This window comes from Xiphophorus maculatus, chromosome 5, assembly GCF_002775205.1.
Source record: "Xiphophorus maculatus strain JP 163 A chromosome 5, X_maculatus-5.0-male, whole genome shotgun sequence".
In the NCBI taxonomy this organism is placed as follows: Eukaryota; Metazoa; Chordata; class Actinopteri; order Cyprinodontiformes; family Poeciliidae; genus Xiphophorus; species Xiphophorus maculatus.
This window is the reverse complement of record NC_036447.1, coordinates 25,577,617-25,602,968: the sequence shown is the minus strand read 5'-3', so window position 1 is coordinate 25,602,968 and position 25,352 is coordinate 25,577,617. Positions and strand designations below refer to the sequence as shown.

At 38.5% G+C, this 25,352-nt stretch overlaps 3 protein-coding genes and 1 non-coding gene across 4 annotated transcripts; 3 read left to right on the top strand and 1 right to left on the bottom strand.

Annotated features, from left to right (window-relative positions):
• The first annotated feature begins 243 nt into the window (after nucleotides 1–243).
• On the top strand, nucleotides 244–3,316 carry LOC111608683 (B-cell receptor CD22-like). Its single transcript, XM_023334402.1, has 6 exons — nucleotides 244–277; nucleotides 394–612; nucleotides 1,203–1,469; nucleotides 1,960–2,220; nucleotides 2,947–3,025; nucleotides 3,130–3,316. Exons 1-6 carry the CDS (start codon nucleotides 244–246, stop codon nucleotides 3,215–3,217), a joined length of 948 nt encoding a protein of 315 aa, XP_023190170.1. The 3' UTR covers nucleotides 3,218–3,316.
• A 3,662-nt stretch (nucleotides 3,317–6,978) lies between these two features.
• Nucleotides 6,979–20,908, top strand: LOC111608725 (B-cell receptor CD22-like). Its single transcript, XM_023334658.1, has 12 exons — nucleotides 6,979–7,008; nucleotides 8,573–8,652; nucleotides 11,912–12,268; nucleotides 12,385–12,603; nucleotides 13,191–13,457; nucleotides 13,873–14,130; nucleotides 14,216–14,470; nucleotides 14,569–14,829; nucleotides 17,455–17,536; nucleotides 18,390–18,450; nucleotides 19,223–19,398; nucleotides 19,669–20,908. Exons 2-12 carry the CDS (start codon nucleotides 8,601–8,603, stop codon nucleotides 19,742–19,744), a joined length of 2,064 nt encoding a protein of 687 aa, XP_023190426.1. The 5' UTR covers nucleotides 6,979–7,008; nucleotides 8,573–8,600; the 3' UTR covers nucleotides 19,745–20,908.
• Nucleotides 20,909–22,155: 1,247 nt separating this feature from the next.
• Nucleotides 22,156–24,778, top strand: LOC111608679. Its single transcript, XM_023334366.1, has 2 exons — nucleotides 22,156–22,300; nucleotides 23,229–24,778. Exons 1-2 carry the CDS (start codon nucleotides 22,282–22,284, stop codon nucleotides 24,716–24,718), a joined length of 1,509 nt encoding a protein of 502 aa, XP_023190134.1. The 5' UTR covers nucleotides 22,156–22,281; the 3' UTR covers nucleotides 24,719–24,778.
• A 370-nt stretch (nucleotides 24,779–25,148) lies between these two features.
• Nucleotides 25,149–25,221, bottom strand: trnav-uac. Its single transcript has one exon. It is a non-coding gene; the product is annotated as a tRNA-Val (tRNA).
• Nucleotides 25,222–25,352: the final 131 nt, after the last annotated feature.

Below are 25,352 nucleotides of genomic sequence, written 5' to 3'. Positions count from 1 at the left end.
AGCTGCAAATATATTTACCCAGCCAAATACAACAACATAAATATTGTTATAGTGAAAACAGTTTGGTTTACAAAAGTGATTAATGGAGATTTTGTGGATCTGAAAGACGACACAGATTATTCAGGTCGTGTGGGATACAGTTGCATTAACACTTTCTGCTCTCTGAAGATCTTTAATGTGAGTCAAACTGACTCAAAAGAGTACAGGTTCAGCTTCATAACAAACCAACAAGGTGGAAAATACATGGGTTCACCTGGAGTCTCTTTATCTGTCAGAGGTAACAGTTGAAATTTAAGTCATTTGGTTTTAAGATGTTGCAAATATTACAGTTTAACCTCTAAATAAATCTATTTGTGTGATTTTCATAAAATTATAACTTTTTTGTCCACATAGATCTACAGGTGAAGGTAAACAGATTAAATGATCCAATCAGGATCCAGCTGACATGTCACACTGACTGTCAGCTGGATCCTTCAGTTTCCTACGTCTGGTTGGAGGATGGGAAAGCAAACAAAGAAAATAACAATAATTTGGTCCTGTCCTCATTTAATACCACACACAGATATCAGTGTGCAATAAGAGGACATGAGGATGTTCCATCTCCTGCAGTGTGTAAGTTTGTATCTCTGTATTTGTCTCATGAAAATATTTAAAGTATTTAGTTCAACAGAAAAATAATTAATTCACCTGGCAGGTTTAGATCTGAAAATATTTTTAATTCAACCTAGAAATGTGTCATGGTTACTGATTTGACAGGCATCTCTCAAAAGTTCAAAACATTGTAAATTTTTGCAATTTCTGTTGGGAAAAAAAGCCTCTTTCCCATCACCCTAATCTGTTGCTCTTTCCACATATTTTCCATCAGATTCTCAGTGCAGCCTGAAAGTATTTATTCACAGTGATTCACTTTTTCTAAATGTTGCAACGTTACAGTCACATTTCAAATTACAATAATCTCTTTCCTCAAAATGCTGCACATAAATATCTCATTACAATAATATGTAAAAAAGCTTTGAAATTAAGAAACCAATAAATTACATTTACATAAATGCTCACAGTTGTTGCTAAATTTCGAATGCGACGCCACAAGTTTAGTCCATTTATCTCTACATTTTTGTAAATTTATTCATATTTGGGATTCTGAGCTTCAAGTTGCAAAGTCATGAGCTTCATCTGAAGTTTTATTCTCACGTTTTCTCCAGATGCTCCACAGACCACCGTTCTGTCAGTGACCCCCTCAGAAACTGTTGAAGGCTCTAAAGTGACTCTGACCTGCAGCAGTGATGCTAATCCAGCAGCTAAATACAACATTTACAGGGTGAATGAAGATCAACATGGTCAACTTGTCAGCACAGAAATACAACCAGTCTTCAGCTCCATCCAGGTCTCTGATTCTGGGAGGTATTACTGTGCAGCTGGAAATGACCTTGGGAGCCGGACGTCTCCAAGTATCGATATTAATGTGAAATGTGAGTAGAATACAATAGAGACTTACTGTTGGTTCTGTAGAAGCAAAGGTTGAACCGTTTGAAGGTTCAACATTTTCTTTAACTTTTTCACAAAAGATTTGTCAAGAATTATTTTTGCAAGAATTAATTCTTGCAGATGTAATTATCCTAGCTTGACTAATCAGAAAGTCATGACAGGAAGTTGACTCTGGACATCTGGACTCTGACCTGTACTAGTAATGCTAACCAAGCAGCTAACTACACCTGGTACAGGGAAAAAAACCACAAACTCCTGGAATCAAATAAAAATCTGACCTTCGACTCCATCAAGTCGATGGATTCTGGGCAATATTACTGTACAGCCATAAACAAGATGGGACAAAACAACTCAACAGTCAATGTTGATGTTAAATGTACGCAGTCGCACATTAAAGAATGTCTTCCACTTATTAACTTTATATTTTGACATTATTATAAAAGTAACAAACACAACTCCTACTTTTTCTTGCAGATGCTCCCAGATCTCCTTCAGTGTCTCAGAGTCCGTCTGGTGACATCGTGGTGGGTAGCTCCGTGACTCTGACATGTAGCAGTGATGCTAACCCAGCAGCTAACTACACCTGGTACAAGGAGGGAGAGAAGGCACAAAAAGCTTCAGGAGAACACTTCACCATCACCAACATACAAAATGAACACAGAGGGAACTATTACTGTAAAGTCCAGAACAAGATAGGACATCATAACACCTCTGTATCTGTGACTGTTGTGCCAGGTAAATATTTCTCCTATATGTGTGTATCTGTGTACAGTATATATATATATATATATATATATATATATATATATATATATATATATATATATATATATATATATATATATATATATATATATATATATACTGTATATATCATTTATTGAAAATATTGTTTTTTCTACTGACCCTTCTATCTTTGCATTTAGTTACATTAATTAATTCTGTACGTTGCCTGAGCAAATTTAACTATCACATGTTATTGGTGAAACAAGATACAAGATTAAGTATTTTTATTATTTCCAGTAATCCAGTGTTTTCTTGGCTCAGTCAAAGGTAAAGTTGACTCCTTTACTTTAGGATAAAACAGTCAACTAATTGTTTTGATTTTACTTTATTTAAGCCTGAAGTCTACATAATCTCGTCTTCTGTCTCTGAAGTACTTTTAGAGGTGAAACCGCAAATCATTCAAAAAACAAACAATAGAAAAACATATTTTTTCTCTAATATCAATAGAGAGGAAGCCAGAAATTAATGATTAGAAATTAACTAATTTATCACATTTCATAGCAAGAATTCAAATGACTGGATTAGCTTGCAAGAAACTAAACAAACAAAGCAATAATAATAATTTGAACAATGAACTTTGTTAAGGAAATCATGAAGACTTGTCTTCCAGGAAGACTCATTTGTTGGATCAATATCAGATCAATATTAATATTCTTGTTTCTTCTAATATTTTAGGTCAACCAATGTCAACGATCACCTGCAGGTTGGCTCTATTGATCCTGATTTCTATGCTTGTCCTGATTACTTTTAGAAGGTAAATCTGTAGGAACATTTCATCAGTTGGGTCAAATGTTTATGTTCTTCTTGATTTTCTGCATTTTGAAACTTTTGTTTTTGTATTTTTTGTTTTTTATCCAGAACCCTGAAAACTATGAAAAAAAACACAAAACTATCTGATCCTGTAGAAATGATGGAGATGAGAAATGCTATTGAGATCACAGAGTGAGTATGGATTGATCGATCATTGATCAATGCATTGATCTGTAATTAACCAATCTGCTTTTGGTGCATTGTTGTCATTCAATTACTGTACATAAAAAAAAGAGTCGGACAGAAAAACTAAAAATATCCAATGCTGCATTTCACCAAAATGAAGGTAAAAAATTTATTTGCAAAAATATAACCATAAAAATAACACAAAATAAATACTGTTTGTACATATTGAGTCTCTGAGTTATAAAGACTGCAGGTAGTGAGAAGAATTGTAAACTGTTATGAAATGTTAAAGAATCACAACAATACCAGCTTGTGCTGCATAAAGAAGCTGAAAGGTCAGAGGTCAGCCCTCTGTCCTTCAGACTATTTGGATGCAGCTGCTTCAGTTCACGTCCAGCAGAGGTCACAGAGAAGATTCACCTGGAACCAGTCAAGGTCAACCATAGAGGAGTCATGAACCCAGTTTACCACGACCCGTAACCAAGGAGACGGTTGGAGTGAAACCAGAAGAAGCAGAGAGGAAGTCCATATAAGGTTGTAACAGAGCGCAGCATCAACACCTGCAGAGACTGTACTCTCCTACTGTATTTTAATATCTTCATATCTAATCCCTAATTATATGTTGGTCATGTTTATCTGCTCATATTAAAGCTTAGAACGTTGATAAAAATATGGTTTTGTTGGTTGTTGCTTTAATTAAAGTTTGTTTTGAAGTGTTGCTGTTTTTATATCTGCATTTTGCTTTTAATAAATCTTCATTTTTCTTTTCATAATCAATCAGTTATATCTGGGAGTTTTTGTTTGGTCAGCCTCCTTCAGTTTATAATACAAGTTTCTGATTCCTGAAACTTGTAATTATTTAAAAGCACATGCTGAGGTTTAGAAGTGGTTTAGTTAAAGCCCCTCCTGGAGTCACTGTGGGACCCATAGTGGTACAAAGTAGGGCTGACTTAAAGGGAACCAGTCTGGGAAAACTGGAATAAGCTGTTTTCTAATGAAAATATGTGACGTTCACGAACAGTCCGATTCTCTTGAACATCTCTTTATCATGAACAGTAGTTCTCGAGTCTCAGATACTGAGAGCTCTTTGTTTTTTTACATCTTTGTTTGCTTATGTTACCGGCACCAGATCTAGGAGAATCTGAGCCAGTGATGCACAGGCAGAAGAATCTGTGGATCACAGAGGAAACAAGTTGATGCAACGTTACTCTGGCAAGAGCTCGTTTATTCTGAGCCGCGCATGCGCAGAGCCAGGAAACTCGTTCTCCCTGTTAGACCCACAGAGACACGAGAGCGCCCACACTGGCGAGAAGATACATGATCACAACAAACACGTCTATATACATAAGAGGGAAAAAAAGAAAAAAACGAAGACAAAAGACAAGATCAATTCTGATTCAAAAATAGGGGGAGTATTAATTTATTTTTTTCCTGTTTCTCAACCCGATACTCTTACAATGCTCTGCACACTCTGCAACAAATCACTGTTTTGTCCAGAAGCCTCTTATAGCCTTCAAATTCAACATTAGTCACCAGAAATAAATACATTCTTTGATCCAAAAACCTAGTTAAGGTCCTGCATATAACTCACCATAACACAGGCTTGCTAACGAGGCAGTTATCCTCCATTAGCAGAATGGACTCATGGTCAGACAGCAAACTGATTCTGGACCGGTTCCGATCCGGCTGTACGTTCACTTCTTACAGATCCATAAAACAGACCCGGGTCAGAGTCCACTTGCACAGCAGATTGATGCCACCCACCAAAAACTCCAAGAAGTGGAAACCTGAGCCTTCCCTTCCCGCCCCGTTCACCTCCCTCTACTACAGGCTCCAGTCTCATTCCAGTTTCTCTGAAGCCTTCATTTAGAATAGATAAACTTTTATTGGTCATCCTGTCGTGTTTCTCTTCCTGTGTCTTCATCTGGACCGGAGCTGGTATGTGACCCAACTTCTTGACTTTGATTCTCCTTCCATGTTTCCATAAAGTTGCTTTGTTTTGTTGCAGGTAATCAGACGGCAGCAGGTTGAGCTGGACGCCGTCTGTCTCTGTTCTGCGTTTATCGCCTGATCGGTTTGTAACGTCTGCTAAACGCTCTGCTACAGAAACTAGCTCTGCTACAGAAACTAGCTCTGCTACAGAAACTAGCTCTGCTAATATTTGTTTTATGTATCACCGGGAGTTTGGATCTGGTTAGTTTTTATTAAGCAACCGGAGAAGCGAGTCTGCTGGCTGCAGGAAAGCTGCTATTATTTATTTATTTTTTTTTAATCAAGCTCTTTGTGCTCTGTCCTTCTTGCCTCTGCAGGTTTGGCGGGAAAGAACTGTTCAGGCATGCTTTGTGCGGCAGGCCGTCTTAACATAAAATCTGCATCATCACACTCACATTCCAGATTTCAAATTAGTTTATCACCGGATATAACAATTAAGATATCTCTGATTATATATTGACTAGATAAAATGCGTATTTGAGATATTTCTAATTATATTCTGACTTGTATAAATGATATCAGAATTACCATTAAGATGTAAATTCAAGAAATCTCACTTTTTTGTTCTGATAATTCTGATTAAGTACATCTTAAATGACACCAGAATTCAACATATATTAAATGAATTTGTATATAGGAGACATAAGATTCAACTATTGAAAATTAAATTATGTCTGAATGATTTGGAGATGTCTGGAACGCTTTTTAATCTAGGTGGCTTTTCTATTTCAGATATTTTGAATAATTATTCTGTCTAGACAAAACATCCCAAGTTTACTTAGAATTTAAAAATCTCAATGGCAAAGCATTTTGGAAATGCTCCAGTTTTAGCTTGGGAATGGGGCGGCAGTAGAACCTTTGGTTCTTCAAAGCCGTTTTAAGTTGGAAACTCTTGGCAGATTTCTGAAAGTCTTTAAGTTTATGAAGTTCACGTTAACAGCTCTTTGTATTTTTTTTTTGTGGCATTTTCTGACAGTTTTTTGCAGGACCTCCAAAATTCTTCAGGCAGCTGTTTGGACAGCTTGGTGACGTCACCACAGCTATGTAAAAATGCCATTTTGACCAGTAACAGTTACGATCAACATAAATAGTGATTACGGATGTCGGACCCTTCAAATAAACCTGGTGACGTCATGGAAGATATTTTGAAAGGCATTTTGTTTTGTCAAAACATCTTTCATTTTTCTTCCTAGTCAGAATATGAATGTAGATATCTTAAAATGCCAGGTATAAAATACAGTTGTGTCTAAAACTCATCCTTGGATATTTGTAGTCACATTCCAGATAGTCAGAGGAAACTGATTACATCTTAAAACTGCCTGCCATATCCGTGGCTGGTTGGTCTAATGGCTCAGATTTGGGGATTTGTGGGAGCAGAGATAGGAATCGTCATTTCTAACATTTGTTTTCTGTATTTTCTCTGCAGCTGGGATTTTCCAGTGTGTTTTCCTCCTTGGTGGTGGCATCCGGTGCTGTCTAAGGCATTACATTCTCTGTCTCTATAGCGCCTCTATGGCAATGGAGGAATCCTGTTTCCTGTGTGACGTGACCTTTTCAATCTGGGTCTTTCACTTTTTAGAGTATTTCTCAACAGAGCATGTTAAACTGTAACTGGCTCTTTGCACCTCAGCTTCCGCTTTCAGGGAAAAGCGGCTCAATCTTTTCCCATCTATTGAAAAAGGCTCTTTACACTGGGTATTTGCAGGGCTTGTCCAAGGTAACAATTAATGATGAACATCGATCCGAAGCCCCGACAATAAGCTGGAGAAAGATTTTAAGATGTTCGCCTCGTTATACACAGATACGAAGGTAAGTTTTACTTTCTTTAAACTTTGTGGCTAACATTAGCTTTAGCTTATGCTAGACATTTGTCTTGTAAAAATGTGCTATTTAAGTATCTAAACATTTTTCATCCATTCTAACGGACAATGTTTTTACCTTGTTTTCAAGTATATTACGTGGTTTATTGTCGTTAGTGTCAGAGACCAAGTAACGGGGATTTTACGGTTCAGACGTTTTGCTCCTGAAGCCTGAGGAACAACAAGCCCATAGCTTAACAGTAGAGCAGCTCTGGTGTCGGGGTTCTAGTTCAGCTGACTGTTCAGGTTCAAAGTTGTTGCTTTTAGAAAAATATGGCCGTGTTCCTTAAGGTCTCCGTGTTATTTAGCTTTATTAGTTTTGCATGCTTCTTGTGAAGCAGGACGGTGTTTCCAGCAGTGTGTACAGGCAGATCAGTAGCTCAGCTGTCTGGCTCTGGTCTGCTCTCTCGATCCCATAATCTCGATCATTCAGGCTGAATACAGAAGTGATTCCATGGAAATAACACAGGAGGCTCCTTTACCTTCTGCTTTAGGCTGAAGAAGTTGATCCGGAGTGAAGTGAAGGCTGTAAACTTTGCTGTGTTAGCTTTAACTGATAGCGACGAATATTTACAAGCCACCATCTTCTTAATTCAGGATCGTTTGGAAATCCATGAAAACTTTAAAGCCCATTATATTAGGAAGACAGCAATGTTCATAGTATTGTTTTATTTGCGTCTGAAATAAGACTTTGTCTTTTCTAGCTGTCATGGTAACTCAAAGCGGAAAAAAGAGAGCCGCATTTGCGCATGCGGTTGTGACGTCAGCGCGGCAGGTGCAAAGAGCAACATTGACTGACGGGGAAAACGGTGTAATATTTAGTTGCCATCCAGACCAAATTATATTTAAATAAAATTCAGTGAGTAAAAGGACATCAATATCTGCAACATCGTTTTTTTCCCTCACACTTTTTACAAACTGTATCATTAATAGAAATACTGATATCAGAGCAGTTAGTGATCGTCTGATGTTTCTCCTGCCTTCTGACGCTCTTCTTAGGAACTTCCTGGATCCACAGCTTCCTATTTCCTTGTGCTACAACTCAAACAAACTTTTATCCACGTCAAGTCAGAGCAAAACTATTTCAGCTGCATCATGCTTTATCCAAAATGTTTCTCTGCTGAACCGTGTTTTATTTTCTATTTTCAACTTTCCATTGATAAGATTTCTGCTTTTAAAATTCTACACAATTTGGGCCACATAAAGAATGATTTTAGAGAAATCCATGTAAAAACAAAAAACATTGTTCAACTATAAAAACTGAACTTAAGGCATTTCTTGTTTTCTCTACATCAATGTTGAATTACACAGCAGAATATTTTTAGTGTTCCTGTTTATCAACAGCTCATCTGCTGCCATCATGTTCTGTCATTAGCTGCTCACACCTTCAGATGATAAGAGGAAGGAAACTGAACTCATAACAACTTCTTTATGCCATTTTCATAAAGTTCTGTGGGAAAAAAACTGCCTGTTACTTTGCTCTGCAGACTAAAGTAGAGTTTCTGCCTTTTTAGTTCATTTAAAGAGAAGAAAGGAGCAGCTATGAGTTTCTCAGCAGCGATCCGTGGAGTTATCGTCCTTCTCATGGCAGCAGGTAATGAGCAGGAAACTTTATCTTCCACCTCAAACAGCCTGCATTTGGATTTCAGGTTTTATGAAGTAGGAAAGAAATCAGAATTTAAAGCGTCTAGACAAAATGATTTAAGGGGAAAAATATGTATTGCTTACGATATATTTATTAATGTGTGTTTTGTAAAGTTAAGAATGAATAAAGGTTATGAATAATATGAAAATACTTTTTTAAATCTTTAAAAAGTCCTGAGAGATTTTTATATATATATATATTTTTAGACAATTCCAAAGATAGATTTTATTTATGTCAGTCGTCTTTGCTAATATTTTAAAAGCTCTGACTGGATGGATGATTAAAGTCAAACACCTTTAAAATTCACTGCATGAGCTTCCTCTAAACGTTTCACATTTTAGATTAGATCTTTGTCGTGTTGCAAGGAGCTTAATGAAGAAACGACACGATGAAAACATTTTCAGCTAAAATTATTAATGTTGTTGAATTCTTTTGGAAAAAGTAAATCATTTAATGCTTTTTGAAGAACATGAATAAGTCAAAAGTTAAAGTCAGTGTTACATGTACATTCAAGATAAATAAGAAATGTTCATCTTAGTTTGACAAATATAGAGATGACAAGTACACCAAGTGAAGCGTGGGTGTCTGTGTTCTTATGCTAGTGTACATGTGTAAAAGTAACCGCCCAGGCAACAGCGGTGCAGCATGCAGTGGTGTGAACGTGTGACACTGCATGCTGGTGTGGCCAATATGGCCCCCAAACTCTGTCTTTGATACAAGCGGAAGCAAACAACTCAATAACAAAATAGCAAAGCAATCAAGCGCAACGTATTTTATTAGAAGAAAGTCACTCTAATAGTGACACATTAAAACCATCCCCTTTTTCCTCCATAAAATCCAGGAATCAATAATTGTCCTTAAACAAAAGTCACCAATTAGAGGCCACGGGTTGGGTTCCGCTTCTTATGCTGCTCCTGGTAGAGACGATCCGTCTGCAGCGCTCTCTTTTGCCGATCCACAGCTGACTGCGTGACGCTCCAGCACCGCTCCACTCTTCGGCCCAATCCAACTAACAGAAAGAGCAGGAAAGCGTCAGCATCCCGCTCCAAATCTCCGCCGGAAGACATATTTCCTGCCAATACTCTCTGATCGACATTGGGCACTACACTACTTACAGGATCAGGGCAGAGGTCCTCTGTACTGGACCGTCTGTTCAACTCCCGGTGTTCTGTGCCTGACGTACGGGTTCCGTCTGCCCCTCACTCTGCAGCGTGCCAGTCTCCGTAGCCTACAGAATCAGTCCTCTCTTCCTCTTCCATCCAGGCTCCTTTTATTCCGGCCTCAATCAGCCTCTGCTGACACCTGTATGTGCGGCCAATTAGTGCGCTCCGCCTCCTTAGAGAACCACCTTCAGTCCAGTGCGCTTGGATTGTTAAAGGGAAAAAAACAAACAGAAACAACAAACCCAAAAACGATCTAAACATGCAAAGCACAACAAAAGTAAAAAAAACAATTGGATTTTCCCCTGTACAACACAGGCTGTGCTGGTGCCAAATTATTATTGCGTGTCTGTGAGCTGGTGTTGTCTGTCAATCTAATGCAATATACATTATGTGTTTTCTTCCCCTTGAGGCCAGAGTAAGATCATTTTAGAACCTGATGCTTCACTTTTGTACTTTTGCAAAAACTTGCAAGGATTTCCTACTAAATCATAATGAATGTTTAAATCCAAAAACAAAGCAAGACGAAGTGATAATGTGCACAGGAGTGAACACATTTACTCTGAACATCATAACAGAGCTAATGGAAGAACAGACTCCTCGGTTCACACAGAGAAAGAAATAAGTCGTGTGGTTTCCTTCAGAGTAGAAGAGGAACTTTTACTGGGAGGGAAGTTTTAGACAAATGTCTAAATGAGGGATATGAAAACACAGAGTTTACAAGAAAAACATTTATAAGAAGAAACTCCAGTAAATAAATCTAAACAGGCTCCAGAGACAGAATGACAGCAGCCTGTTTCTTCACATCACTGCTGTAAACTCAGTCAGGATCTTGGTGGAAAGAGTTCACTGCAAACTGGCTTCAACTTTGGACCAGTTCAACTGAATCTTTAGGTAATCTGATCAATTTGGCTCCCATTCACATTTTGTTGGGATCAACAAAATATGATTGGATATTAAATCCTGAACAGCCAGCATGTTGTTTACTTGTTCAGCCTGGATTAATCTGACAGTCACTTTGTGGTCAGATCTTGAAAGAAAACAGCAACAAGAGACTCATCATGTCGAAACACCGTCTGCAGCTCCAGACACAGAACTGAACCACTGACTGTAAATCACCTCATCAGACTTTCTTCAGCTTTACATTGATGCATCTATAATAATATTGATAATTATAATGATAAAGCTGCTGTTATTATTCTACACCACATGGATGATGCCAGAGACAATCTGAGGCTAAAATAGAGGCCAAAACATAAACAATGGATCTAAAATTGTTCTATTAGTTTATTGAGGTTAAGAATCACCATTAAGATGTTTTCTATACTTTCTACATTATTAGATTAACCAGTTTAATATAGTGTACCATTTAACATAAGATTTCAAGGAGTTACAGGGAGTTACAATTTGAGGCTTGAAGTTTTAAACATTTTTTGTCTTTGAGTTCAGTTTGTTCACTAATCATCTCGTCAATTAATAACCAATAATCTGTGATTGCTTTTATATTCAGCCAGTTAAACTCGACTCTCTCCACCAGATCTGAACTGAATCCTGTTAATGATGGTGATGTTCTTCACAGGACGAGGGGCCACAAGGTCAATTCTGCTTTAGGCCCATGAAACCTTGGACTGGCCCCAGATGATTATTGTTAATAAGCACTGATGATATTACAATATATTGATACATTAATTGTTCATCATGCAGAGTACAGTCGTTGTTTTTACAATATAAAAAGTTTTCCAGTTTTCTTTCTAGGTGGCAGCAACAAGTTGAAAGGTGCAGAAAGAATCGCCTTATGGTTTCATAAACATTCACTGTTAGTTTATTATTGATATTAACTTTGATTATTGATTTGAACTTTGTGTGGAAAGTCAAGAGCACATAAATGTTTTGTGTTTCACACTTTGTAGACGAGACTCGGGATTCTTCAAGTGTTAAAAGCTTTTAGTTGATAGATATTATCATTTTGAAAATGTATTTCAGATTCATTAAAATATGTTTACATAAACAGTCTACTTAATGTTTATTTAATGTCTTTTTTCTTCCAGATGTTTGTGGTCAGAATATTTGGGGAGTGACTTATAGTCGTTCTTCCATTTGTGCCCTAAAAGGATCAAAGGTGGAAATGAGCTGCAAATATATTTACCCAGTCATATACGGCAACAAATATATTGTTATAGTGAAAACATTTTGGTTTACAAAAGTGATTAATGGAGATGATGTGGATCTGAAAAACAACTCCGATTATTCAGGTCGTGTGGAATACAGTTGCATTAAGACTTTCTGCTCTCTGAAGATCTTTAATGTGAGACAAACTGACTCAAAAGAGTACAGGTTCAGGTTCATAACAAACCAACAAGGTGGAAAATACACGGGTTCACCTGGAGTCTCTTTATTCGTCAGAGGTAACAGTTGCAATTTAAGTCATTTGGTTTTAAGATGTTGCAAATATTACAGTTTAACCTCTAAATAAATCTGCTTGTGTGATTTTCATAAAATTATAACTTTTTTGTCCACATAGATCTACAGGTGAAGGTAAACAGATTAAATGATCCAATCAGGATCCAGCTGACATGTCACATTGACTGTCGGCTGGATCCTTCAGTTTCCTACGTCTGGTTGGAGGATGGGAAAGCAAACAAAGAAAATAACAATAATTTGGTCCTGTCCTCATTTAATACCACACACAGATATCAGTGTGCAATAAGAGGACATGAGGATGTTCCATCTCTTGCAGTGTGTAAGTTTGTATCTCTGTATTTGTCTGATGAAAATATTTAATGTATTTAGTTCAACAAAAATTATTAATTCACCTGGCAGGTTTAGATCTAAAAATATTTTAATTCAACCTAGAAATGTGTCATGGTTACTGATTTGACAGGCATCTCTCAAAAGTTCAAAACATTGTAAATTTTTGCAATTTCTGTTGGGAAAAAAAGCCTCTTTCCCATCACCCTAATCTGTTGCTCTTTCCACATATTTTCCATCAGATTCTCAGTGCAGCCTGAAAGTATTTATTCACAGTGATTCACTTTTTATAAATTTTGCAATGTTACAGTCACATTTCAAATTACAATAATCTCTTTCCTCAAAATGCTGCACATAAATATCTCATTACAATAATATGTAAAAAAGCTTTGAACTTAAGAAACCAATAAATTACATTTACATAAATGCTCACAGTTGTTGCTAAATTTTGAATGCGACGCCACAAGTTTAGTCCATTTATCTCTACATTTTTGTAAATTTATTGATATTTGGGATTCTGAGCTTCAAGTTGCAAAGTCATGAGCTTCATCTGAAGTTTTATTCTCACGTTTTCTCCAGATGCTCCACAGACCACCGTTCTGTCAGTGACCCCCTCAGAAACTGTTGAAGGCTCTAAAGTGACTCTGACCTGCAGCAGTGATGCTAATCCAGCAGCTAAATACAACATTTACAGGGTGAATGAAGATCAACATGGTCAACTTGTCAGCACAGAAATACAACCAGTCTTCAGCTCCATCCAGGTCTCTGATTCTGGGAGGTATTACTGTGCAGCTGGAAATGACCTTGGGAGCCGGACGTCTCCAAGTATCGATATTAATGTGAAATGTGAGTAGAATACAATAGAGACTTACTGTTGGTTCTGTAGAAGCAAAGGTTGAACCGTTTGAAGGTTCAATTTTTTTTTTACTTTTTCACAAAAGATTTGTCAAGAATTATTTTGCAAGAATTAATTCTTTCAGATGTAATTATCCTAGCTTGAATAATCAGAAAGTCATGACAGGAAGTTGAAAATGTTTTTAGGTTTCAAGTGTGGCCCTCAGATTTTCCTGTCTGATTTTTTAATTTTCAGATTAAAACAGAAAATTGTCTGTCTGTCGATTAGACAGTCAGACTAAGTTTTATTCTTTCATTTACTGGGTAACCAGTTTAGAAAATCAGATATAGACTTTTAATAGATCCTATAATATAGTTTGAAACATTCAAACCAAACCTCAGTCTATCATTTTGTTTCCTCACTCAGACGGTCCAAAGAACTGTTCTGTGTCGGTGAAACCCTCTGGAGCAGTAGAGGAGGGAAACCCAGTGACTCTGACCTGTACTAGTGATGCTAACCCAGCAGCTAACTACACCTGGTACAAGGAGAATAAAATCATTGCTAATGGGTCTGAGGTTTTTCATGTCCTCGCTGTCGGCTCTGAGCACAGAGGAAGCTACTCTTGCAAGGCTCAGAACCTGCATGGAGAATGTAACTCTTCATCTCGGTTTCTTGATGTTCTCTGTAAGTTTTCTTCTTTTATTTTTATATCAGGATGTATTTCCATTTCATTCATGCTTAGTAAATGTCTACTTATTGTTTTTGTCAGATGCCCCAAACGTCTCTGTGTCCATAACTCCTTCAGGAGAGATCAAGGAGGGAAACCCAGTGACTCTGACCTGCAGCAGTGATGCTAACCCAGCAGCTAACTACACCTGGTACAAGGAAAAAGACAACAAACTCCTGGAATCAAATAAAAATCTTATCTTTGACTCCATCAAGTCGATGGATTCTGGGCAATATTACTGTACAGCCATAAACAAGATGGGACAAAACAACTCAATAGTCAATGTTGATGTTAAATGTACGCAGTCGCACATTAAAGAATGTCTTCCACTTATTAACTTTATATTTTGACATTATTATAAAAGTAACAAACACAACTCCTACTTTTTCTTGCAGATGCTCCCAGATCTCCTTCAGTGTCTCAGAGTCCGTCTGGTGACATCGTGGTGGGTAGCTCCGTGACTCTGACATGTAGCAGTGATGCTAACCCAGCAGCTAACTACACCTGGTACAAGGAGGGAGAGAAGGCACAAAAAGCTTCAGGAGAACACTTCACCATCACCAACATACAAAATGAACACAGAGGGAACTATTACTGTAAAGTCCAGAACAAGATAGGACATCATAACACCTCTGTATCTGTGACTGTTGTGGCAGGTAAATATTTCTCCTATATATATATACACACTGCTCAAAAAAATAAAGGGAACACTCAAATAACACATCCTAGATCTGAATGAAAGAAATATTCTCATTGAATACTTTGTTCTGTACAAAGTTGAATGTGCTGACAACAAAATCACACAAAAATCATCAATGGAAATCAAATTTATTAACCAATGGAGGCCTGGATTTGGAGCCACACACAAAATTAAAGTGAAATAACACTACACGCTGATCCAACTTTAATGTAATGTCCTTAAAACAAGTCAAAATGAGGCTCAGTATTGTGTGTGGCCTCCCTACAACGCCTGGGCATGCTCCTGATGAGGTGGCGGATGGTCTCCTGAGGGATCTTCTCCCAGACCTGGACTAAAGCATTCGCCAACTCCTGGACAGTCTGTGGTGCAACGTGACGTTGGTGGATGGAGCGAGACATGATGTCCCAGATGTGCTCAATCGGATTCAGGTCTGGGGAACGGGCTGGCCAGTCCATGGCTTCAATGCCTTCATCTTGCAGGAACTGCTGACACACTCCAGCCACATGAGGTCTAGCATTGTTCTGCATTAGGAGGAACCCAGGGCCAACCGCACCAGCATATGGTCTCACAAGGGGTCTGAGGATCTCATCTCGGTACCTAATGGCAGTCAGGCTACCTCTGGTGAACACATGGAGGGCTGTGCGGCCCTCCAAAGAAAAGCCACCCCACACCATTACTGACCCACTGCCAAACTGGTCATGCTGAAGGATGTTGCAGGCAGCAGACCGCTCTCCACAGCGTCTCCAGACTCTGTCACGTCTGTCACATGTGCTCAGTGTGAACCTGCTTTCATCTGTGAAGAGCACAAGGCGCAGTGGCGAATTTGCCAATCCTGGTGTTCTCTGGCAAATGCCAAGCGTCCTGCACGGTGTTGGGCTGTGAGCACAACCCCCATCTGTGGACGTCGGGTCCTCATACCATCCTCATGGAGTCGGTTTCTAACCGTTTGTGCAGACACATGCACATTTGTGGCCTGCTGGAGGTCATTTTGCAGGGCTCTGGCAGTGCTCCTCCTGTTCCTTCTTGCACAAAGGTGGAGGTAGCGGTCCTGCTGCTGGGTTGTTGCCCTCCTACGGCCTCCTCCACGTCTCCTGGTGTATTGGTCTGTCTCCTGGTAGCGCCTCCAGCCTCTGGACACTACGCTGACAGACACAGCAAACCTTCTTGCCACAGCTCGCATTGATGTGCCATCCTGGATGAGCTGCACTACCTGAGCCACTTGTGTGGGTTGTGGAGTCCGTCTCATGCTACCACAAGTGTGAAAGCACTACCAACATTCAAAACTGACCAAAGCATCAGCCAGACAGCATAGGTACTGAGAAGTGGTCTGTGGTCCCAACTGCAGAACCACTCCTTTATTGAGTGTGTCTTGCTAATTGCCAATAATTTCCACCTGTTGTCTATTTCATTTGCACAACAGCAGGTGAAATTGATTGTCAATCAGTGTTGCTTCCTAAGTGGACAGTTTGATTTCACAGAAGTTTGATTTACTTGGAGTTATATTGTGTTGTTTAAGTGTTACCTTTATTTTTTGAGCAGTGTATATATATATATATATATATATATATATATATATATATATATATATACATACAGTACAGACCAAAGGTTTGGACACACCTTTTAATTCAATGAGTTTCCTTTATTTTCATGACTATTGACATTGTAGATTCACACTGAAGGCATCAAAACTATGAATAACACATGTGGAAATATGCACTAAACAAAAAAGTGTAAAACAACTGAAAATACCCCTTATATTCTAGTTTCTTCAAAGTAGCAACCTTTTGCTGTGATTACTGCTTTGCACACACTCTGCATTTTCTTGATGAGCTTCAAGAGGTCGTCACCTGAAATGGTTTTCACTTCATAGGTCAACCTGCCCTGTCAGGTTAATAAGTGGGATTTATTGCCTTATAAATAGTCATGAAAATAAAGAAAACCCATTGAATTAAAAGGTGTGTCCAAACTTTTGGTCTGTACTGTATATATATATATCTATATATATATATATATATATATATATATATAAATATATATATAAATATTGTTTTTTCTACTGACCCTTCTATCTTTGCATTTAGTTACATTAATTAATTCTGTACGTTGCCTGAACAAATTTAACTATTAGATGTTATTGATGAAACAAGATACAAGATTAAGTATTTTTATTATTTCCAGTAATCCAGTGTTTTCTTGGCTCAGTCAAAGGTAAAGTTGACTCCTTTACTTTAGGATTAAACAGTCAACTAATTGTTGGTCATTGGTACTAATTGGTACAAGGAGGGAGAGAAGGCACAAAAAGCTTCAGGAGAAAACTTCACCATCACCAACATACAAAATGAACACAGTGGGAACTATTACTGTAAAGTCCAGAACAAGATAGGACATCATAACACCTCTGTATCTGTGACTGTTGTGCCAGGTAAATATTTATAGTTTAAATCACCCAATGACTTTTTTAGGCATAGTTATCGTGCAAACTGTGGGCTAACCCGAACAAAAACTAGAATAGAATTTTAAATTGTAGAATCACTCTAAACATTTCAGTTTGGTAGGTCTAAATGTGTTTTCTTTTCAGGGCAATCAAAGATAATAGTCTTTGGGACTGTTGCTTCTATTTTGCTGATCATGATTTTTCTCCTTGTCTTCTTAATATCGAGGTAAGTTAATCTTTTTAATCTTCACATTTCTTACATTTAAAGTGCCCATAAAATGCATTCACCCTTCTGGTTGTTTTAACTTTTTAACACTTGCACAAATCAATCATGGTCAACAAATGTTGTTTTTTCCACAAATAAAACAAAACAAACCCCTTAAATGTCAAAGTGAAAACTGATCTCTAGAAAGTAATGACAATAAATTAAAAACATGAAACAAAATGCAATTGTGTTAATATTCACCCTGTTAAAGTGACAGACTTAATTCAACAGAGGTCCAGCCAATTGGGGCTAGCAGTCTCACAAAGAGTGATTGTGTCTCGAATGGTTGCAGCATGAAGACAAAAGAACACTCCAATTATTGGAAAGTATAAGTCAGGAGATGCATACAAAAAGAATCTCTAAGGCACTGAACATCCCCTGGAGTTTAATTAAACCACAGGTGTCAAACTCCAGTCCTCAAGTTTCCTGTCCTGCAGTTTTTAGATGTGCCACAGGTACAAACCGCTGGAATGAAATGGCTTAATTACCTCCTCCTTGTGTAGATCAGTTCTCCCAGCCTTGCTAATGACCTAATTATTCTATTCAGGTGTGGTGCAGCAGAGGCTCATCTAAAAGTTGCAGGACAGCGGCCCTCCAGGACTGGAGTTTGACACCCCTGAATTAAACCCATTATAAATAATGGAAGGTATTTGGCATATATTGTCAAAAAAAACATTTTGTTGATCTTAATTAATTTTTAAAATCAATATCAGAGTAACATATCAAAGGGGGTGAATACTTTTTACAGACACTGTTGCCATGCGGTCATTTTAGGAACAATAAATGACCACTAACTATTTTTTCTAATAACTAGAAAGTGGAGAACATCAACACCACCGCCTAAGCCTGGAGGAAACCCCAACAACATTGAGCAGGTCAGATGGGAAATAAGAGGCTGGTATAATCCCCTCTTCACATCCTGACTTCTGTTAATAACGCAGTAAAACAGTCAGCAAGTTCTGAGTGGAGCCAGGAGCAAAGCACCAGGGCTGGTGGGGCAGTGACAATGAATATGTCATGAAAAAAAAACTGATATTTAGTCAGTGCCTCTTGGTTTTCTTTAAGAGATTAGTGCCATCAACATTATATCTCTGTTTCTAGTTGTACTTCTCTAATGAAAATCGACCAATATGGTGGTAACAAACCGAGTCGATATGTTCAAAGATATAAAAGTAAACAAGTCCATGAACCCTCTCGTGGTCTTAGCAGCAAATGTCACAGTCAGACAGCAGGGAAGGTTGATCCATCAGACCGTCAGTTCCTGAAACTACACAAAAAATAAAAAATGTAACAGCGCACACGGGGTCAGTGCGATCCCACTGGACCGCAGACAAACTAATAAATTTCAGTAAGAATGTTCCTGCATCATTTTGCTTTGCTACACATTATTTCTGGATTAATTTGTTGTTGTTTGTCTGTGGATTAGCTGGGTCATTGCTTCATTATAGATATAACTGAGTAAGACGTTGATGTTCTCAATACTTATTTTCCCCTGCTGTATCTTTTAAAGTGACAGGCGCTGCAGCCATCTTAGTCATTGAAACGTTAGAACAGTAACAGTTTTCTGTGGACAGTAAACTGTTTGAAGCACGGCTTCATTTGACAAGCGAATCTATAACTGATTGTGAAATGCATTTGGTCCTGCAGAACCAAAACAGCCTGTCGAAGTCGCAGGAAGACCTTCAGTACGCCAGCATCCGGTTCCTGAGGAAGCAGAGAGCTCCTGTGTATGAAAACTTTCAACCTGGTAAAACCGGCACAGCTGATCTGGAGGAAGAGGGCGAGCAGAACGTAGAGTACGCTACTGTCAAGTTTGGCCAGAGGTAAGTAGCTCTCGTTAACATCGTGCTTGGTGAACATTAAGAAACAGCACATTTAAATTATTATAGAAGACAATGATTCCTTAAGCTGCCAAAGTGTTGTGTAGAGAAAACATTTGTGAAATATATCTTTTAGAGTAGCCTGATTATGGAGGGTTTCTCTTTTGGATTTGTTCTACAGACTTGCTTTACCAAGAAAAAGAAAAACAAGTATTCACAAATTACTCTGCCAAAGCATTTCATGTTGCATTTTCATTTCTTTTTCCTTTTCAGAACTGAAAACCCAGAACCCGAAGATGATTCAAATGCTTTATACAGCGTAGTAAATAAACGTAAACCGGGTAAATAATATTTATTGCTGTACAAACATACTTGTGGTCATAAGGTTGTTCTTTTTTCATTATAATTACCTGCAGCTTATCAATCAGCCTCCAGGTAAACATTAGGATGGACCAAAATGCCCAGAGAATGGACTTTCTGCTTTGAACTTCCCTTTTACACATATTGTCATTATTATTATTATTATTATTGCTGGGAAAGAGGACAATTCAACAAATGTTTCAAATGAAACAAAAAGTGTAACATCATATATATAGAGAAGACATCATCTGGAACTGCATCACAACTGGAAACAGGAAACAAATTGTTTTGACAAAAAAAGACCTTTCAATTGGGAACTGGATGAAAAAAATATATTAATGAGTGAATTCTCAAACTTTCCCAAAAAGGAGGAAACGTTGGTGAGAGATACGAGGCAATGACAGGAAGTGGATGGATTCGCCTCACCCACAGAAACAGTCTTTCTGTTGCAAATTCCTTTTTCCCCCAGAACCATTTCACAGTTATTTCTGCATAACACCTCAGCTGTATGATGAATCCTGCCTGTAACAACAACAGGTTTGAGAGTAAGAGCATTGCACCAGCTCTAGAAGTCAACAGTCAAAAGTCACACCATTAACGCTATCAGTACACTATCTGTACTGATAGCGTTAGTGTGATGCTCGAGAGGACAGTGACAAATGTCAGACCGTCAGCTCCTGAAACCACACACACACACACACACACACACACACACAAACTTGCCCTGTCGGACCGTGCACAAAGTATAAGACTTGTGGGGTCCAAATGTCTTAATACCGCGGGAGTTTTAAGGTGACCACAGGTCTGTTTTTGAAACTAATGGGGGAGAAAATTCATTGTTTTATCAGCAATATGTGTTTTTTATTCATAAAAATAAGTGATGACTTACTGATGCCAAATGAACAACAGGTTGTACATAAATAATCATTTTAACTTCCGTTACATGTGTACAGTTTGCTTGAAGTAACAAAAACTACTATCATAATAAAATGAACTGTACTGTGTATGCTAGCTGCAGCTGTATTAATGTGTTGATAGCCACATCATTGAAGCCCAAATACATGCGCTTGTGTTAAAAAAAGACTGATTGTGTGATCAAATGTCTTCTTGTTGTGTTCAGAGTCAACAAGAAGTTATGAATGAATAAGATTTAAACTTGCTCAGGGCTTTTTCCCTTGATCCCTGCAGCATGTTTAGACATTTCTAAGATTATTGTGATCGACTGATCAAAGAAGCTCTGAGATCTAACAAGACAAGTATTTTCTCAAGGATTCTAGATAATAAATGGAGATTAGATAATTTATTAAATCCTCTTGATTGAGGGAATATTTCTAAATATAGGTTTAATTACAGCTACTATAAAAGCGTTAGATTTTTTGTCTACAATGGAAACAGGAATCAAAGGCAACATTTCTTTAAATGACTGAGATCAGATCCAACATACAAGATGAAGGTTTAGATTAAGCCATTATTTTTTATAACTGGTGGAAAAATCAAAGTCAATAATCAAACATGTTCTATAGATAACTCACGAGGATGAAATAATGTCATTTGGACGGTGCCAAGAATTTATTTTTAATCAAAATGTTCATAAAGAATCTCATGAATATCACCTCTGTGTTTGTCTAAACGGAAATTTAGTCTTTGTGATCTAATCAACATAAAATTTAATTTGTACTGTTTGATGTTATGAAAGAGTTTTTCTATAAACACTTCTCTTTTGAAAACATTGGCCAGGTTGTAATTTATTGCAAGACACAAATATCTGTTATTTCCTGAGGTTTTTTTTTTATTTATTTAAGTTTCTAGATTTTCATTTACTACCTGAAAGATTTTGAGAATATCTGTATGGAGGAGTGGGATAAAATCTCTACTGCAGTAATTGAAATCCTGGTCAAGAATTACAGAACAAATCTAATCTCTGTAATTGTAAACATCTTTTCCTTATGTTAAGTGTCATTTTTCTATCATATAAAATGTTTTTTATGCAATAAAATGCAAATTAAAGATAGCACAATGTCATTTTTCTGATTTTTTTTCAAGATTGCATCTTTCACCATTGATGAAGATTATCTCAGACTTGGCAGTGTATCAAATTCCTTATTGTTAAAAAAGCAATATTACATAATTAACTACATGTTTTTTCCATGCTAAATAAATATAAAGAAGTATTTTTTTGTTGTCTTTCATGCTTTTGCAATAAAGGACGCATTTATTTCAAACGTTTGTAGTTTTTTTTTTTTTTTACATTAACCAAAACCACAGATGGAAGTTGCTGCATTGTTACTCCTTTGAATCCCGCTGACAAACACATTGAGCTGCATAGTGCAGAGATCCTGTAGATCTCCAGGAAAGATGATTCAGAGAAGTGAGTTGGAAAAGAGGGCGTGTCCCCTGAAGGCTCCTTTACTATGGGGGGTAGAAAAAAGGAAACTATCTTAGACAAGTTTTACTACGAGTCTTGTGAGCACACAAACGAGGAGAGAAGCATTTCTGGGAAAGAGGATTTCCTTATCTCTGGACAACATGGCACGGAATAAACTGAGTAAGGCTACATCTAATACCTAAATCAACAGTTTCATTCACAAGTTTGTTGATAACCCAGTGTTTGAGTGTGGTTTGCTCCTTTGTTCTTGTAAACTGAGCTGAAGTAAAACATCCACCGGACAGGACTGCAAGTGCTTTCATCATTGGCTAACTACACAAATGATTCATGCTAACTTTTGTAGGTTAAAGTGTTCACGCCAGGTTTTTTATTGTTTATAGCTTCCATCTTTGCTAGCTTGATTAAAGTCACATGTAGCCAGGCACAGATAGAGATCGCTTCTCCGGGTCGAACCTGAAAAACCTGTTTGTCAAAGGTGTCTGTCTGTTCCGACTGTAGGTACATTGTCCATTGCCACGGGGCAACATTGTGCTCTTGAGATAAAGTAGTGACAGATATTGACAGAAAAAAATCTGAAACTAAAATTACAAAAATGTAACCACCGTTTGACTGCTTCGGCTGAAAAATGCGTAGTTTCATGTGCAATGCGGTTAGTGTAGATTTTTTCTTGTGGAACTTGTTCAGTTTGGCAGAGAATCTTCTTCTGAACATGTTTGAAACCCTAAAAACTGAAATAAGACATAATTATGAAGCATAAAAACACATACACCTTACTGTTTTCTGAAGACTTCATATAGCACCATATTTCCATTGATTGTGGTTCTGATCCAAAAGTATCAAAAGAAATTATGACTGCCTATCAAGTCGAAATAGTAAACCAACTTTCACCTCGTAGAAATTATTTGTTGGGATTACATATTTCAAACGTGATGACAACATTTGATAATGTGGAGATTTCAGAAATGTAGTTTCAAATTATATGATGTCCAGTAGTTCTGGTGGTACAGAACTATTTGTTTGCTCCTGAAATAGTAGGAATAAAAAAAGCCAAAGTGGTAAAACGATTTGTGCCTTCTTTCTCTTTCAGGAAACAAGAGCCAGTTGATGGAGGCAGCTCTGGGATTTGCCCTGGGAGCTGTGGGAGGGTGCATACTGGGCGCTACGGAGGACCCGGTGGATAGGATCGCGTCTGCCATGACTGCAAGCGGTCCACTGAAACCAGTGATGGAGGAGGTCAGGGTGATGGGTCCCCTGGGACTGGGCACGCTTATGGGAGCAACAGCACTGACAACAGCAATGACATCCGTCATAGCAGGAGTTATTTTGGCGGCGGCGGTAGCCTCGGTGTTTGTAAGAATGAGGAGGTGCAGCACCTCCTACGCAGACTCTGCTGGCTTGTGGGCATCAGCAGGATGTGCTGGCATTCTAGGGATCACACTCAGCGGAGCAACGTTTGGGAAGGCAATCGAATGGATTGTGAGGACCTATGGCATGGTGGGACTTCTGTGGGCTTTAGGCCTGTTCACTGTGCTTAAACCGCCTCTTAGTGTTTTATTCCAGCTGGCATGGACCCAGGGAGAGACTTGTTGCACTCTAGGAGTTGATGTCATGTCCAGAGAGAGGGAAGACATTGAGATTATTGAGTGGCAGCAGAGACAAAGGGTGGCTCTGCAAATAGAGGAGAGGATATTGTCCGTAGAGAAGGGCGGTAACGCAGTGGATGACAGGGCGAGATGGATCACTGAAAAAAGAGAAAGGGAGGCGATAGACAAGAGGAAAATCGAGAAAAAAGAGGCTGAAATGGAGCAAAGAACCATCCACGACTGGATCAATACCGTTTTGGTCAAACAAGTCGATTTCTTGGCTTTCACGGGAATACCAATGGCAGTGGTTTCCTTTGTCACATCAGTATTAGGATTGTTTGGCTATGGGAGCCATCAGGTTGTGCTTATAGTGCTTCTGGCTTTAGTTGTCCTCATTGCCTTTGTTCTTATGCAGTCCTCTGACTTTAAGTTCTGGATGTTGGTGGGGTGCATGGGAATGTTTGCAACCTTCATCATTGCCATGCTCACGCTGCATGCCAAGCAGGAGGCTGTTACAGCTGCTACGAGGATGAGCCAGGCGGGGCACAATCAGTCCGCAGAATCCATCAGCACTCGAATGAACCTTCAGTCTTCCCTGGAGGCTGTGACCACATCCTTTTTTGGGGCAAAACTATGTCAGCTGGGCCTGGGGGCCACAGTGGGAGGGGCATTAGTTCGCAGAGCAGCTGGCGAGGTAAAGGTTATTGTAGGGGCAGCTTCGGTCGCAGGAGTCCTACTCACAGGGATGGACGCTTTAGCTCCAGTTCTGAGTGACGGAGAGATGGCGGGTGCCCTGCTGGGAGTGGTTGGAGCAGCGGGGATGTCAGTTGGTGCAACATCGGCGGCAGCTACAAGGTGGTCCTCATGGCTGGGAACTGTGGGGACGGTGGCAGGGTTGATTCTTGGAGCATTAGGGATGGGAAAGTTGCACATTGTCAATATTGGGCTACAGCTTCCTGTGGCCTTTGTGTTTGCAATGTCCAATCCTTTTTAACTAAAGTACTGTATTATAATACAAACTGTTACTGATTTCTAAATTATTTACCATGTTTTAATAAAGTATATTGAAATCATGTTGGTTTGCTAGATTTTGTTGCTTCTTTGGGTTCCAGTTCACTTGATTTTGGGTCAAGTGAACTTTTGCGTTACTTAGAGTCCATAAATGAAGCCTGAGAACACTTACTGTATTGAAAAAGTTGCTTTGTGCAACATTTTAGGTGCAATGCCAGAAGTTCCTACTGTACCTGGAACTCAGATACCACGATTCAGAATCCAGGGTGTAAAACCATAAGTGATTAAATGTGCTTGAATGAGCCTTGATTTCAAGGACGCCTCACAGAAGTGACTTGGCAAGTGCCAGATCACACAAATGACACCCTTCTGTTGACTGACAACACCCTATGATAAACATAACCTGGAGAAAATGTTTCTGTCTGGTCTTGAACCAGATACTTTTTGCGTGTAAAGCAAACGTGATATCCATTACACTACAGAAACTGGTCTCATATAGAACATTCTTGGTAAAGGGTCCAAAATTTGTCAAAGGCTAATTTAAGTGACTTGTTGCAGACAAAGCCAAATGTTTATACTGCAGAGTATCCTATGAGGACATTGATTCTCTCACAGAG